This window comes from Petaurus breviceps, unplaced genomic scaffold (assembly GCF_028583685.1).
Source record: "Petaurus breviceps papuanus isolate PSGF00001 unplaced genomic scaffold, PetGlider_PUasm1.0 90667, whole genome shotgun sequence".
NCBI classification, from domain to species: Eukaryota; Metazoa; Chordata; class Mammalia; order Diprotodontia; family Petauridae; genus Petaurus; species Petaurus breviceps.
The window spans coordinates 7,418,416-7,436,174 of record NW_027187302.1 but is presented as its reverse complement, the minus strand read 5'-3'; the positions used below and the strand labels follow the sequence as shown (position 1 = coordinate 7,436,174).

The following is a 17,759-nucleotide window of genomic DNA, read 5'->3' as shown; positions in this document are numbered from 1 at the left end:
AGTTTGCAGCTCAAAGAGGGATCAGAAACAGGCTGGCTTCAAAGGAAAGGAACATCAAAGAGGGCTGCAGCTGTCCTTCCTTCCTGGAATATTTTATACTCTTGTTATCAGGACAAAGAGCATCTTAAGCTTAAAAATAACACTTTCTAGTATTTTTCCAGAGGTCTCTGAAGGTAAAGTTTATTGCTTAATTAAGAATTAGAGCTTTTTATGTCTTTATCACTACTCACATCCCATAATCCCTGGCAATGGGGCTTCTGTTCTCCCCACTCCCCACAGTTGAAACAGCTCTATGGAAGGTTACCATTGACCCTCTTTATCATTAAATCCAGTGTTCTCTTTTCTTTTTTCTCTTTTCTTGTCTCCCAACTTTTCTGCAGCATTTAATACTGTTGACTACTCCTTCTTTCTCAGACTCTTTCTTCTCTTCATCTCTGTGACAAAGAATTATTCTGGTTTTCTTCCTACTTCTCTAAATTCTCTTTTTCTGTCTTGTTTCATTTTTTATTCCCACCCCGTAAATATGTGTGTTTCACAGGTTTTTGCCTCTCATTGTCACCCATTTCTGGAATAAATTTTGTCCAGAGAAATTAGTGTTGAACTCATAGGGAGGTTTCAGGGAAACTGCCTTGGCTATCACTGGCAAGCAGTATCCTTCCAGTCCTTATGCTCTCCTTTGCTCCCCTAATCTAGTCCTTGGCAATTCATCAGTCTTCAGTCAGAAAAAAAAAAGTACATGGGGTTGGGGGTGGGTGGGAAGTGTGGAACAAACAAGTTCTTTTAAGTAAGCCTTAGTAAGCTTAGTTATTTATTTACCATTCTGTGAGTAACCTGCTAAAATCCTACTGAATTTCAAAATCTATTTAGGATTTTAAAGCATTTAGAATATTTTATGTCCATGTTGAGGAAACAGAGAATGCTTATAAAGTATTTTAAGCTATGGTAAAAAAAAAATCACACCACCATATATAGGGGTGTGTGTGTGTGTGTGTGTGATATTACAAATATAATATTAAAGGAGATCTGGACAAAAACATTGATCTTTTAACTTTTTGGAAAATTATGGTGGATTTGGGTCTGGAAAAAAATGAAATCCTTCATTTTTGTGTCTTAGCCTGGCAGCCTCTTGCTCCTAGTAAAGCACTTAATGAATATTGAACTGAATGAGCTTTTCTCTATTTAGTTAGGTTGGTCCTTGGGCTTCAGTTACACAATCTGTTTCTGGGCTAGGACTCAAAGTTTTTTCAGCTTGGTAAGACTTACCAGAGCTTGTACATAAGTTTGAGACCCCAGAATCTTCACCTCACTATGATAGGTAGAGAATTTATGGAGTAAACATGGACAGAGAACCTCAGTGGATGAAAAAGGTTGAAGGGACTTGCATCTGTTGCCCATGTTGGACCCACGAGTACTGAGGAATTTTAAAGTCTTCATTATACTTTTATTTGCTTTTTCTGAATTGTAAAAGTTTTCTATAATTTTTTCCCAGAAATTTGTCAAGAAAATAATAGACTTGCCATATCTGCTATTTCTTAAAAATTAATTATGGATTTTAATATGTTATTTGTAGGAAAAGTGAGACTTTTTCAAGTCATTGCTTCCTTTGGTAGTGATTTGTCCCCTAGCTTTACCTCTTTTAATGCTGAGATTTTCCAACTGAAGCATAAAAGCATAGCAGTTTTTAAGACTGGAGCATTTTTTTACGGCCCAAAGGTCATATCATCTTTAGTTTAAACTATTGGGTATAAATTTTTAATAATAGCTTAGCTAACATTGTCAGTTAGCAACCCTTTTGAAATAAAGCATACCATCATATTATTGTCTGTTTTTGGTGACTACAACTACATATTGTAGCTGTTTTAAAAATCAGATTCCAGCCTGTATTAAAATTAATGGGAAACATGAAAGGGAAACAATACAATTTTCAAAGGAAACACATTTAACAGCTTCTCTCAAGCTTTATTTATTTATTTAACCTTAACTGAATTTCTTGATTTACTTCATGTACTATTCAGTATTGTTACTATCAGTGGGCTTCCCTTAATATAGCACTTAAAATTATTTGCATTTAGTAATATAGAAAAAGGAAACTTAAAACCCACTGTGCCTATTATTATGTTGTCCTGCTGGAATACCAGTGAGGAATATAAGTCAGAGACAAATAGTGTAGGTCAGAGTGAGTTTATTAAACTAATTTTCAAGTTACTACTCTAGCCACAAGGAAAGTATTTTTCAAAGCTTGAGTGTTGGACATTGTGGCCATGAGCACAGGTAGCAAAAGAAAAGGGAGCATCCCTTCCATTTTTCAGAGTTCCTGAAGGTCACAGGATGACATACATGTAAAAAATATACCTAAAAAATTTTCAGTCAGTTACCAGACCTAGTGATTTTTTTTTAACCTGTAACATAACACATATATCCCCTGTCCATTCTCACAGCTGCTGGCACCTTTGTTCAGGCCCTTATCAAGTCTTGCTTGCACTATCGCAATAGCCTTCTCATTGACCTGCCTGCCTCGTCTCTTCTCACTCCAGTCCATCTTCCCCCAAGCTTCCAAAGTGATGTTCCTAATTTTACTCCCTCCTCCCAAGCCCTCTACAAGCTCCAGTGGCTCTCTAGGATTTCCAAGAAAAAAAACCTAAAGTTCTTTGTTTAGCATTTTAAGCTCTTCGCTAGCTGGCTTAGAAAGGAATCTTCTGATATTCTCTTGCCCTCCATCCTAGAGCTCTATGATCCATTTATATTGCTGTTCTCTTTGAATGCAACACTTGATCTCCATTCTCTGTGCTTTTGCATTGGTTGTTTCCCTGACATACTTGGTATGCTCTCCCATCCAACCTCCTACTTTTAGGATCCCTGGCTTCTTTAAAACTCAGCTGAAGCACCACTTCTGTTTGAAGAACTTTTCTGACTCCGCAAGCATCTAGCATCATCCCCTGCTTATTTATGTTATCTCACTCATTAGAATGTAAGCTTGAGGGAAGGGACTCTTTATCAAATGGGATGTATATAAATCACTTTGAAAACCTCAAAGAGCTATATGAATGCTAGCTATTATTACTGATGTTTTCTTTTTGTCCCCAGGCTTGTGAGCGCTTAATATAATCTTATTGATTATGTGGATGTTTTATTGATTGATACAAGGGACGCTGATACAATAAATAGTACAAAGTCAGAAAGTCTTAGACTAATACTTTAATATTTAGGAGCATGTCTTAATTTATATGTAATCTTAATGTTCCTGTATGTTTTAATCTTTGTTACTTTTCTATCATTTAAAGTGAAATTATTTTACCATTTTCATATAAATTTTCCATGATAGTGATTATATAATCCAGCCATTATGGAAGCAGCTGAGACCTGGTATTGGGCCAGGGCAGCTGCTTTGTGAGTACTATATAAATGCAGTGAGAATTTATTGTCAAATCCCAGATAAGCTATGTTTTTAGCAGTGAGGGGGCGAGAGATTGGTAAAAATTTTAAACGTGTCAGAAAACGTCAGGCCATCTGTTGCATCTTGATATATACTTATACTTTTTCTAGCCTTGTAGAAAATAAGAATGCCTTTCTTTTCCAAAAGTGAAGATTGTAATTTTTTATTTTCTCCTTTTTATCAATTTTCTTATCTTCTCAGGGACTGAGGTTCTTAATAAGGTGTTATATTTTCTAAAACCCATAAATAGTGATTCTTTGTGGTTACTGGAAATTTATTTGCAAATACTTATGAAAAGGTTGTGTTCCAAACTTTCATTTGTAAATTGGTTACTTAGAGCTGTGAATTTCCCCAGAACAGGCTAGTTCACAAGAGTCTATTTAACCAATAATATAGCTAAACTTATATGGTTCCTCTTTAAAATGAGTACAGTGGACTAAGTGATCTTAAGGCACCTTTCAGCCCTAAAGTGATATGATTCTAATGGCTCTAGCGAATTTGGATCCTGAGAGCAGAGCCCTAGCCAGAGGGGAAGAGAGGAAGTGCTTCTTGTTTTCCTGGGAGCAGTGCTAGTCCTAGGTAAAAGTTTGAGGTAGGTTTATTTTATCTTTGGCATATTCTCACCCCTCTTACCACTCTCCTCTCTCACCTTATAGCATCCTTTCCTTCAAATCCTAAGAGTCACAGATTTGAAAATGACAGCAGAGGTCTCAGAGTCTGTCTTGCATGTATCTGAAGAGGAAGCTTCCCTCTAGCATTCAGTTTAATGCAGCAAACATTTACTAAATACCTGCTATATGACAGACACTATGCTAGGTTTTGGGGAAACAAAGACAAAAATGATTAATGCCCTATTCAGTTGGTAGTTGCTAGGAGAGCTCTGGTGGTAGATAGAATGCTGAAGTCAAGATCAGACTTTAAATCCCTGCCTCAGACACTTAGAAGCTGTGTGGCCCTGGGCAAGTCATTTAGCTTTTCAGCATTAAAATGGGAATAATAATAATAATACTATCTACCTTACAGGGTTTTGCAAAGACCAAATGAGGTAATATAGATGAATTGCTTTGCAAACCTTTTTGCATTACATAAATGCTAGCTATTACTGGGCTGATAGGACTAGTACAGAAGTAAATGTGTAAAAAAAAAATAACAAGTAGTTTCAAGAAACACCAAAAGGAATCTGAGAGGTCATCTATCCCAACTGTCTCCTTTCACATATGAAGAAACTGCAGGGCCAGAAAAGTAAAGAGACTTGCACAAGATTGTGTAGGCAGCAGAGTTAGGATTGAATTTGGGTCTGGCACTACCATTATCAGTACCCTTTCCATTGTATCATACTGCCTCTAAGACTTGAAGATAGCATTCGTGTCCTTTCTTAGTCTTTTCTTTTCCAGCTAAACTTCTCCAGGTACTTAAACAGATTCTCTGATAGCTTAGTTTCTAGCCCTAACCAAACTGGTTTCCTTTTTTGGATGTGTTGTCATTGACCTTCCCAAGTGTTACATAAAGCCATCATGCCTTCAACTTCAGTATGTCATGGAGATCTACATTCTCTCAGTTGTTCCATGTTCCAGAATTGCCCCACTTCCTGAAATCTCTCTTATGTAACTTGGTCTAAGGAGTTTGGAGGAATGTGGTATGAGCTAATTCACATTGTGTGAATAACTGATAAACCTATAAGAATTGCAGATAAATTTGAATTTTTAAGGGGGATATTAATCTCATCCATAAATGTTGATGAGTCTAATAAAATCAAGTAAAAAAAAATTAAAGCAGGTAGGCATTTGGTGACCAGTGGATTACCATGAAGGCAGACGAATCCTAATTAACCCCAGGGTCAGATCAACAGGTGTTTCTGGTTTTCTTAGATTTTTCCCTTATTCTACATATGAACATAATTTTTCTACTAATCCTAGATTTGTTCATTACAGCTTTTATGGGCAGTGATGGCAGGGGCTGGGATGAGGTGGAGAATGGGATAAGGGCAAGTGTCTGCAGAAGAGATGTAAATTGAATGCTTGCAAGCTGAAAACTGCCTACCTACTGTTAAGACCTAAAGCATTATTGTTGGTTTTTATCTTTTAAACTTTCTTCTTACATAAAGGACAACATGTTAAGAATTGCTGAAAGCTTTGTTGTTTCAGCTGGATTTAGATCATGGTCTTTGACATACAGATGACCTTGTGAAATAACTGAACCCCAGTTATAGTCTTAAAATTAGGTAAAATCTCCATCTTTTTGCATTTGATGAACTTTGATAATATCCAAAGTAGATTAATATTTTAAAAGATCAGATGGCCTAAATCACATAAACATGTGTTTTAAAAGCTGAGGTGCCTTCCCTCTGGAAATTGGACATTAGTTTAGTAAGCTGTTTGTTTAGGCTAGGATTTGAGGAAGGAAAAGTTTGATTTTTTAAAAATTCTAGTCAGGCAAGTTGTACAGAGTGAAAGGTTTGGTTTAATTTGGATTGCTAGATCTATGTGATTATTTTTATTCCTCTTAGGAATTTGTATTTCCCTTTTTTCTCTTAGGAACTAAGAAATTTTGCTATTTTAAGTGGAATTGAATGTATCTTACCTGTTTGCCATAATTCAGTTCAAGTAGTTATTACCAGTCATTTGCTTATATTGGGAACGTTAGGATTTATGGACACTTTATAAAATGCTACTGCTATGCTATTTAATTTCTTTAGGTAGCAAAAATAATAATCCAGAATTCCTGAAGTCAAAGAATCCGAATATATAAGAAACTAATGTCTTTACTATCATCTTCCCTTTTATGTTACTTTTAGTCTATAATTGTCTCCCCACCTATAAATTTAAGATACTTACCCTTTGTGACTCATAAGGGATTTTATAAAAGAGAGAGTCTGATAAACTTTTATGAAAGGTTATTAGAAGAAAAGTATCACAAGTTTAAGGTGATATTATTTCTTTTTCAGTTTTTCAGTTGATTATTGGCTCCCTGAGCATCGTACTACTAGTAAATGGCAGAGGCAGTATTTGAATCCATAGATGACAGAGGTGAAACTGCTACTGAAAAAGTCATTGAGGCTTGTTTTTCTCCTCTTCTATGAAGAGGGGAACTGTATGCTATATATAATAATGTAGTAGGGAATAATGTAGTAATTGTAGTTTTCTTATAATCGGTCAAAAACAAAGAAATCAAGATAAATGTCAGACTCAGGCTTTTTTTCCTGAACAAAAATATATCAGAGTAAAAGATAAATGTGTCCCAAGTGTCCTTAGCCCATAGCCACCCAAAAGAATACTCTTTGTTCCCATCTCTGCTCTCCTAGAAGATCTCAGTCCAGCCCAGAACACACTGCCTTTAAGCTTCTATGGGACTATCTGGCATAGGTCATCACTGTGGATCACAACACGGCAGTTTTGAGTTAAGAGAGTAACATGTCTATTGTGGTGTGAGGCACTATAGTTTTGGAAACTTGTGTCCAGTTTTATGTGATGAATGTAATCCCAAGATACATAAGGTAGATTGAGTAATATTGCTATTTATTACAAATCAGTACATGATACAGAAGAATCACATTAACTGCTGTCTTCGATCTATCAGATTGAAAGTAAGAGTCAGCTTGTTTTCTTCCCCTAGATATCTTGAGGGAAAGAAGACAGAAATTAGAGTAATCAAGAACCTAGACTCAGCAAGCATTGCTAGAAGGCCAGTGGAAATTAGCATGGGTAATCAGTCAGTAGAGAAGGCTCTGGGCAAATCCTTATTCTTACCCTGCCCCATCAATCTATTTTGGTTCAAACTTAAGGCTAGTTTCAGGAGCCTAGAATGGTTCTTATTAACCCTGTTCTTGTCCATATTTAGTTCTCTTTATTCTAGTGTGTGTGTGTGTGTGTGTGTGTGTGTGTGTGTTTTCATTCTTTGCTTGTTTTAATTAACAATTATTAAAATTTCTTAGTATGATGCTCAGAATATTGCTGCAACATCCCTACAAGAGCCTCCCCAAACTGTTTCCAAGAATACCTCCATGAGCCCTCGACAGCGCCGGGCCCAGCAGCAGAGTCAAAGAAGAACATCCTCATCTTCACCTGATGCTCAGGTCCAGCAGCCAAGAGCCAACCCCAACACGGATCATATTGGATCAGCCGTACTGATCGTCATCCTGACTCTAGCATTGGCAGCTCTCATATTCCGACGAATCTATCTGGCCAATGAGTACATATTTGACTTTGAGTTATAACATTGCTTTTGTCTTAAGAGCTGTGACTCGAATGCTTCATTAAACATTCTGCAGTGGGTATGATATAAGAACTGTTTACAAAAAAAATTTTTGTATTTGGCCCTCACCTCCTTTTTTTGATCCTTATAAATGTCAGTGGATATTTAGACAGATTTTGAGGCTAATTATGTTCATAGAGAGTATGTTAGCAGTTAGCTCAAGGGACTGGAAGTCAAAAATCCCACATCCCACCACTGGCCTGCATTATGACTCTTGGAAAATCAGTTATAACTCTCTATGCCTCAATTTCTTTATGTATAAATTTGTGATAATTTTTTGTAAAGTTCTTTGAAACTTTGGATAAAAAGTGGTGTTTAAATTCCAAGTATTACTAGTAGCTCAATGCCCATTGTATTGAGTACTAGACCTCTGCTTGAGGAAGAATAATTTGGGAGCAGAGGAAAATTGGAGAGGGGAAAGCAAAAGCCCCTTGATTCTGGAGTTCAAATTCTAGTGTCTTGCTTAAATGTCATTCATAGGAGGTGAAGTAGAATTGGGCATTTTATGAAATTTATGTGCATGTGAGAAACCATGTTTTAGTAAAGGTAAAAAATTACTTCTGACAAAAGCACTCAAGGAGAAAAACATTACCATATTTGTGAATAGAATATTGACTAAGAAAAGGGAATGTTGCTTTGTAAACGTTTTCTTTTACTCTCCAGATAGTTTCAGATCCCCACAAATCTTTCGTTTTAGTGAAAAAAAAAAAAAAGGGTCCAGGCCAGAAAATAATTTCTTTTTCCTTTCAAGTTATATCAGTTGATCTTAAGATTTGAATGTTGTCTCTGATTATATCAGTTGTATATCTTGCTTTTTAAATCGAAAGTTATATAACATGTTCTTATAATGCTTATAAATAAGGAATATAATCATTTACCCAGTGCTACTATCTTTTAATTATTCCAAAATATGCGTAATGTATTGAAGAAAGGTTTTGTCCATCCGTTATGAAAAAGCAAGTTATAGAAATCAATGCCATCCAAGCCCAAACTTAACTTTAATATAAAAAACATTCACTTACAAGAGTATGTCATGCTAGTTAGTTACCCAGGGTTATTCCAATGCCTTGTGGGAAAGCAGAGCCATGGAAATATTATCTTTGTTCTTTAATACATTTAACTCAATGGCAGCAATTGTAGGCAATCACTGGGGCAGTATTATTGAAAAGCTTTGATTGTATTTCTTTTCTTCTTTTTTTTGAGACTGGGTCTCACTATCTCACCCAGGCTAGAAGTGCAGTGGCTACTCAGGGCCTGATCCCACTGCTGATTGATTGGTTTGGAAGCTTTAACCTGCTTGGTTTTCCATCGCAGTTCCTTGGGGGCTCACCATATTGGTGCCAGACTTAGTGCAAACACCTGGTCAACTTTAGTCTTAACTGTGTCTCAGAATTCCCAGGTTCAAGCAAACCAGCAGCCTCAGCCTTCCCAGCAGCAGATACTACAGGTGTGCGCCACGATGCCTGGTTGATTGTATTTTTAATACAGGCAGCTCCCAACTGAAGAAAGGGCTGTGTTCTTATAGTTTATTTGGAAGTTACTTGTTTTAGAATACAGAATCCATTTGCTCACCAGGAAAAAAGTCTTATGGTGTGTTTAGATTCTGTGGCCAGCCCGCAAAAGACTTTAAATCAGAATGTAACTGATACAAGTCTTAATCAAATTCATTATGCAGTTTTAAACCTTTTAAACTTGTAACTTTTAAACTTTAGTGACTAGGTTGTAATTCTGAAACAATCTGTAAGTAGCATTGAAAGGCAAGTTTAGTTTTTCTTCTTACAGTTGATGCAGTTCATCTTTTCCTCTACTCAGTAGCTAGTTTTCATTTGTCACAAGATTTAAAATGAGAACACATTGTGTAAATCTATGTAATGTGGTTTTCCTGAGCCTTAATAAATTTGCTTTGCAATGATATTTACAGATTGTGTCCATCATGTCTGCAACCTAAATTTTCAAGCTTCAGAAAGCACAAGACTTAATGAAGAGCTCCCCTGCAATGCCATATGGATCTGAATATAGGTTGTTCTTTACCCTGAAATTTGGCATATATATATAACCTGAGTGTGACCTGTAGTTAGCATTATTTTTCTCTGTGTGCATTTTTTTCCCCCTCCCCATCTCATTTTAAGGGTATGGCCTATATTTGGACCATCATTCTTTCAGCTATGTTATTAGGTTGTAAAGGGGCCATGTCTTCTTGAATCTTTGTATCCCCAGTCCTTAGTCCAGTGCCTTGCACATAGTAGGCACTTAATAAATTTTTGTTAAATTGCATTGTGTTTAATAAGCCACTGAGCCTTTTGATATTGTTTCTTTGGGAAAATATGTTCAGAATTTCAAGTCATGATGCTAAAAACACTCATGGGAAGCTGCAGGGACCCTTTTTATCAGTGAGAAGGGAATTCATTTGTCTTCCCCTGCCTCATTCACTCCCCGTCTCGTTGCCATAATAGCCAGGATGGTGACATGTCACCTGGTAAAAATAAATCCTTGCCCTTGTTTTCTCTTCCGTTTCCCCAATCTCCAATCTTTAGTCGTTCCTAAATGCCAGGGGGTTTGGAGAATACTTCCTATGATCTAAAGGATGTCCATCTAACAGTTGAGCATGACACAACCATTCATATGTATGAGAATTTACTGAAGTTGGTTGGATATTTTTAACCATCAAGCTATGATCATTACAATAAAGAGTTTTTTTGTTTTTGTTTTTTTCCATTATAGGTATCAGTAATCTGACCCAGATGCCCACCTTGTCACCTCTGGCTTTTTCCCTCCTTTATTTCCAGCAGACACCTATGAGAACAAGAAAAGTTACCCCCACCCCCATCATACCTTTCATCTCTCACAAATTCTTAAGGACAGATACTTGAGTTGTCATACTTTCCTCTTCTGGAGGAATTTGGGAACAAGCAAAACTGCAAGGGATGAGGAAGGGTTCCCATTTAAATCATACCCCTAACAGTGTTTGAGAGAACCATACTTCTACTCCTTCATTGCAGAGTAGGGGCTGCACGTGGTGAGTGACCTGATGGATCAGCCCTCTGTGTTCTTCCTTGTCCTTGGATTTGTGTCATCCACAGCTGCTCATAATCACAGAGCCTAAGTTTACATCAAGCTGGTTAAAGTCGGCAACTTTTAAAAGAAAACTTATTCAATGTATTTCATTTAGAATTTTCTAGAAGATTTTAATTATCTTTTCTCATTATATTGGGGGGCTTTTATTTAGCACTTTGTTTTCAATGCTGCTTACTTTTGTTTTATTATACTAAAAATAAATACTCAGTGTTTCATCAGCATCTTCAGCTCTATTTTTGAAAAGTTAGGCAATTTTCCATTGTCTGTGTTTTGGGAAAAAATGAAAGAAAAATTTTCATTGTTCTTAAAATAAACTCTCAACAGAAAACCAGTCACTTCCTTCATCTAATCAGTTCCCAAACAATTTAAATTTTTCCACAGTATTTCTTGAGTCCAATTCTGCTTCCTCACATTCATTGCCACCATCCCAGTACAGGCCCTTATAACTTTTTTTTTTTGACATTTTCTTTAAAAAATATCATTCATTTAAAAAAGTTGTAAGTTTCAAATCCTTCCTTTCAACCTTTCCCCCACCCTTTTATAAGGTAAGCATCATATTAATTATATATGTCATGCTAAACATTGCCATGGGGCAGCTAGGTGGCGCAGTGAGTAGAGCACCGGCCCTGGAGTCGGGAGGACGAGGGGTTGGTTCCAGCCTCAGATACTTAACACCCACACAAAATAACTGGCCGTGTAACCTTGGGGCAAGTTACTTAACCCCAATTGCTTTAAAAAAAAAACATTGCCATATGGGAATATACAATTTATGACCTGAATTATTTTAATTAACCTCCTAACTAGTCAATTTGTTTCTCTATCTTTACTCTTTAGTTCACCCACATAGCTGCCTAAATCTCTCATTTGTAGGTCCGACCATGTCAGTCTCTTGCACAAGTCTCAAGTGGATCCTATTTTATTGGATAAAATAAAAACTCCATAGCCTAGCATTTTAGGTCCTTTATAATAATGGCTTTAACCTACCTTTCCAACTTCCCTTGCTGTGTTCCCATCAGAGTGGATATGTCAGTTATTCCCTATGCCTATCTTTCCCCTTACCAAACTTCCTGCCCCCAATATGCTTAAAATGTACTACTCCCCACAAGTTCCTGTTGAAATCCCTTCTTCAAGGTCCGACTTGGTTGTCACTTCTTTTTCTGGAGCCTTTTCTGATTCCCCCTAACTGAAAGTAATCTTTCCTTCAAAATTTTTATTGTGACTTGAAATTCATTCAGGCACCAAACATTTATCAGTCTTCTCTATCAGATTGTAAGCTTCAGAGCAGTAATTTTATTTTTATTTTTTTTTAACTTTTTATCCCTAGCACCTAGCCCATAGGTGCTTAGGGTTTGTGGAATAGACTAGAACCTCTGTCTTTCCCTCACAACCCCCCCCCAATAAGTACATATATAAAATGTATATACATTTACATGTGTGTGTATATGTAGGCAGGTCTAAATTTAGATTTCAAATAGTAAGCTAATTTGAATTAATGAAAAAGTCTGAATTATGGAATACATTTAAATCACTTGTTGGTAATACACATTATAACTGAAATATAACACTTAAAGGAAAAACCTCTCAAAATAGTCACCTTGATAAGCTATATAGACTCATTTCAATAATGCTGTCATTGCCCAAAACGTTTCTTGAAGTCCTCTTTTGGGATTATCTATAGAGCTACACAAGAAAATTCACATTGCTTTATTTTGTAGTCCCACCCCTTGCCGTTTTTAACCAAAACTAGAATGATTGATTACACTTTATTAACTAACCTTTCTTCTAAATTGCTTCTGGTTTTATTTTTTAATTCAGCCCAACCTTAAGAGAGGTTACCACCATTGAAATTTTTTTTAAAGCCAGTTCTAAGAGTTGACCTCAGTCACTTAATGATCCTGGATAAGTCACTTCACCCTGTTTGCCTCAGTTTTATTCGTCTGTAAAATGAGCTGGAGAAGAAAATGGCAAACTGCTGCAGTCTGCTAAAAAAGCCCAAACAAACCCAAAAGGGATCACAAAAGCTGCAGATCACTAAAAACAACTGAACAACCACAAAATACATAGAGGGGCAGCTAGGGAAAGCAGTGGGGAGAGCTGGAGCAAGTTCTATCTGAACTGAGTTTTGAAGGTAGCCAGGAACTGAGAGGGGGATGTTAGGAGTGAGAACATTCCAGAGACTTAGGAGAGAGAGGATCTGGAACGTAGTGTGGGAGGAACAGTAGAAGAAGGGAGCAAAGTGTAAGAAGGGAGAAGGGAAGGTAGGAAAAGGGGCCAGCTTGTGAGCTATTATTATATACAAAGCACACAGTGTTGCATGAAGCCATGAAAAATATACCGTGCTCAACTTTAGAAAGAAAAAAGTATACATTAAGTTACTGAGGATAAAGATGATGTAAGGATGATGTAAGAAACAAGACATCCATAGAAACTTAGGCATCAGTTTTAACATGGCAGTACCAACACTTAGGTGGTGCAGTGCCTGGAGTTGGGAAGACCCGAGTTCAAGTCTGGCCTCAGATACTAACTGTAACCCCGGGCAAGTCACAACCTCTGTTTTCCTCAGTTTCCCCATCTGTAAAATGAGTTGGAGAAGCAAATGGCAAACCACTCCAATATCTTTGCCAAGAAAACCCCAAATGGGATTGTAAAGAATTGGACATGACTATACAATAACAAAAAGTACCAATATTGCCTGTATTGTCTTCATCCCTTCTTCACTTCCTTTTGGGTATTTTAGCTATGCACCTTAAGGATTGGATGGAAATATTAATGGTTCTGTTGAGGTTGAAAATCAAGGAACATCTTGTTAGATAACCTCATGAAAATAATCCAGTTCATGAACTAATTGTTTTTTCTTGTACATTCGTATAGCTACAAACCTTTCCCATTCAATCCGTCTTGAACTCTCACAAGCCTTCCAAATGAAAATGACAGCTTGCTTGGCTTTATGTAGCCTGAGAGAAGGAGATTAATGATGTAAGCAAAAAGCTGTCACGGAGAAGGGATTTTTTTTTTTTAATATAACCATTTCAATCAAAAGGCTGAGTTTCAGGACCAAGTGGTAGCACAATCTGACTAACAAGAGAAACTTCTTAATGGCCAATCACCAAGCAGCAGTGAGGGAGAGAGTGATAGACAGAGAGAGAAGAGAGAGAGAGAAGCCCTGACCATCAGACTAAAACTACTGCTTCAGAAAGGCAGCCTTTCCAATAATGATCCTCCTGGTTCAGCAAGAACCTGGGATTTCCAGCTGAATCAATGTGGAAGCCAGGAAAGAATTGTCCTGCAAGAAGTGACTGGACAGTAGCCTATTTCCTCACTGCCTTCCCCAAAATGCCTTATTTTGCCAGACTCCTTTTATTCCTCTTTTGCCTCATCCTTCTTGTGGAAAGCAGGAATCCCAGGAAAAGACGGTGGTCTAGACAGCTGGAAATGCCCAGGCTAAGGTAAGGAGCCAGAAGAGGGTTCTGAAATTCTCAGGCAAACTCTCAAGACTTCCATGTAACATTTAACCCCTCTTTCTATTGAAAAAGTATTTCCTTGGAAATCTCTCCATTATATGATGGAATTAAGTTTAGAATTTATCTGCAAATTCTAGGTAGTTCCCTAGATCTGGATTTTTATTCCCCCCCCCAAAAAGTTTGGAATGTTAATGATGCCACCACCTCCTCACACTGGTCCAATTCTCAGTGAATTTACACAAAGTAAGCTCCTTTTAGTTGTTCCCAGAACAGTGGTCTTTAATCTTGCTGAAGATGTTTCTAAACATGTCAGAGAGAGGACTAACTTCCATAGCCCCTGTGAAAACAGACTCAAGTATAGTGTTCCCAGGCAAGCAGCATGGTAGGAGAGAGAAACAGGACTCATTCATTCATTGATTCATTCATTCAATCAGAAAACTTTTATTAACCACTTGCCTACTGTATGCTAGGCAGATATAAAGACAAAAAGAGAAACTGTTCAATGATTCATTCATTCGTTTTGTTGCTTTCTCCAGATGCAACTCCTGATTTAAGGGGGAATTTCTGAAAACTATGTGGGAGGCATTGGAGAATAAAACTTTTAATTCTCAAATTACACTTTCTTTTCTCAGTGTTCCCGTATGTGGGAGCCAATGCAGATGAGTTATATTACCAAGCAATTGTGAATCTTCCAGTCCCATATCTAGCATCCTATCCCATGACAGACATGTTAGAAAATCATATGCAGAGGGAAGATGCCTTGAAAGCATCCTTTGGTGTGACAGTAGGATTTAATCACTTCAGACCTTAGGGGAAAAGATGGGCAATCCAAGTCTGCCATACCAAGTTAAGTGAAATGTGTGGAATATTCAAACTTGGGACTTTAAATACGGTGCCTGTTGGAAAGAGTTCCAAGAAATGTAGGTGAGGCAGGGAAACTGCATAGGAAAGGAGTTAACACCTGGCTGTTTGCTTAATTGTTCTTCCTTATACAAAAGAGGGTTCAAAGATGGGGAAGGTAGTTGAAATGACTGTGATGGGAAGACATGTCATCAGTAAAACATTTAAAATAAAATGAAAATATATTAACCACCTTCAGACCATAATTTTTACAAATCTAAAGTTTAGATTTTTAAAATTGGTATTTAAAGTTTTTTAAATTAAAAATGATATATCCAAAAAAACCCCCAAAAAGTGGTGTGTGTGTGTGTGTGTGTGTGTGTGTGTGTGTATGTTATATGGTTCTCCATTAGGCATTAGGTAGATTCAGGATCTATTAAGCCTGTGGAGACTTCATTTCTAAATATATTCTGAAAGAACCAGGGTGCAGCTAGGATTAAGTGTATAACATTGATTTTGGCTCTGTGTATGATGATAGAAATGTTACTGAATTAAATTTTAATTATTTAATAGTGATAGTATCTTTGAAAATGAGTTTATTTCATGAAGTGCCTTGAGCCTTTCTTTCTAGAGGGTGCTATTTTTTTCAGGGTTTATCTGTTCTTAAGTACACAAAAACATCAGTCCTTGAGACTTCAGTAACAAAGCATTTTTCAGTGATAACCCTTAAAAATATATAAAACAGATATACATAATTATTTTCAGTTTTGTAGATGTTTGTATTTAAATCATTAAGTTGTCAAAATTTGTTTTTAATTGTGCAGATTTTATCTCCCCTTTTCCTATACACAAAGAATATGATTCCTTATTTTTTTTGGGGGGGAAGAGGAGGGAAGGACTGTGATTTCATCAGTGAAGGGTACTCCTTATATGGGCACCTCCTCCAACCCTGCAAATCAACAACCTTTATCTGACTTGTAGTCTTAGAGAGTTGTCTGGGGCACTGATAACTAGTACATTTCAGAGGCAGAACTTGAACCCAGGTCTTTCTGAATCCAAGGTCCACCCTTTCTTCTGTTGTGCCATGATACACCTTCCTCTTATTGCATACAAAATACATGAAGTACAGTCACATGAAATACACTGCACTCTCTTCTTTCAGGGTTCAAAGAGGTCCCAACAAATTTAATTTATTGCTACCTAACTGTTTCCTCCTGCCCCCAAGTTCCCCAACTTATATCGTTGGGCAGTTCATATTGGTAAAGGAAGTCACAAATATGAATAATGTCAGAACGAAGTATTGGGAGTCCTGGGAGTTCTGGCTATTGATAGCATTTTCTCTGTCCAACACGTAAGGCTTCCAGCAATGGGCTCGACCATCAGAAGGATTGGCTTCAAGTCCCAACTCTACTTCTCAATCTGTCAGCATTTGTTAAGTGCCTGTCAGGCACTGTGCTACATGTTGGGGATACAAACAAAAATGAAACAATACTAGAAAGCAGCATATGTTTATAAGTATATAAAAAAGAAACACTAGGTAATTGTGAAGGGGGCCCATTAGGCACTGGGAGGGGGAGGGGGTCAGGAAAGTCCTCCTGTAGTATTGAGCTGAGCTTTGAAGAAAACAAGGGATAATAGGAAGCAGGAATAAGGGAGTGCATTTTAGCCAAGAGGGAAAACTTGAGTGAAATGCGCGAAGATGGAAGATAAAATTGCACACGTGAGAAAAGTGAGATCACTTTGGCTTCATTGTAGAGTGTGTGAAGGGAGAAAATGGATGATGAGTCTAGAGAGGTAAGTGGAGCCGAATTGTAAACATCTCTAAACGCCACCAGATAGAAGGCTTTGTGTTTGATCCTAGAGGCAATAGGGAAACCCTTAGAGCTTTGTGAGCAGAACTGTGACATGGCCCTCTATATAGACCTATATTTTAGGAAAATCACTTTGGCGGCTTGTGGCAGGAGGGAGTGGAGAAGAAAGAATCCTTGGGGAAAGGAGACCAATAAGGAGAGTGTTGCAGTGCTTTATGGGAAGGTGATGAGGGCCTGTATTAAGGTGGCGGCTCTGTGAATGGAGAGAAGAGCAGCAGATAGGACAGGTTTTCTTATTTTGTACTGTTTATCATTTGTACTGTTTATCATTTTGTTTATCATATGAGAGCACTCAGACTCCTGCTTGAAGAACCATTCCTCCACCACAGTGCTTGCTTTTTTAAGTCCTTCATAGCTATTTCCGAGGTCCCATTGGTGCAAATTTCCTGCATGTGGCCCTATCCTAGGTCCATTACTACAACAGCAAAGTTCTTTGAGCAAATCATTTCCATTTTCCTCATTTTATATATTGGTTGAATGCAAAGTATCCTCAGTAAAGGAAATGTGGGGGGAAAAAAAGTCCCATTTACATGCAAATAAGAATTTGCCTGATAGGAAGTTTCAGAAGTTATTTGGTTAGGAGGAGAATTTAAGCAAAAATTGATCCTTAGGATGATAACTATGTATTGTCTCTAAGGCTTTTTGCTAAACAGCTCACAAGTTTTGTAGAATCTTTTTTTTTTTTTCATTCATGACTCTCCAGGGTCAGGAAACACTAAGAAGTATCAGTAGTAATCAGTTGATTTGCCCTTTTCTGGCACTGTCCTATCTTTGATCTCTGGCTATCTGCAGGGGGATACCTTAACTTGAATCTTCTGTAGCCAGATA

The 17,759-nt window shown here is 37.3% G+C and overlaps 2 protein-coding genes across 3 annotated transcripts in view; both read left to right on the top strand.

Moving 5' to 3' along the window:
- Positions 1-10,980, top strand: part of UBE2J1 (ubiquitin conjugating enzyme E2 J1) — a 47,896-nt gene extending 36,916 nt beyond the window's left edge. The window contains exons 8-9 of one of the 2 annotated variants that reach the window (XM_069065130.1): positions 7,365-7,621; positions 10,406-10,980. In XM_069065130.1, coding sequence (XP_068921231.1) covers positions 7,365-7,621; positions 10,406-10,415 — 267 coding nt within the window. In that variant the 3' untranslated portion in view covers positions 10,416-10,980. Of the gene's footprint in view, positions 1-7,364 lie in introns of both variants that reach the window. The other variant, XM_069065129.1, reaches the window with a different exon arrangement.
- Positions 10,981-13,660: 2,680 nt separating this feature from the next.
- LOC138143850 (gamma-aminobutyric acid receptor subunit rho-2) overlaps positions 13,661-17,759 on the top strand; it is a 71,464-nt gene continuing 67,365 nt past the window's right edge. Inside the window, exon 1 of the mRNA XM_069065128.1 lies at positions 13,661-14,205. Within this exon, the coding sequence (XP_068921229.1) occupies positions 14,018-14,205 (188 nt within the window). The 5' untranslated portion in view covers positions 13,661-14,017. The remainder of the gene's footprint in view (positions 14,206-17,759) is intronic.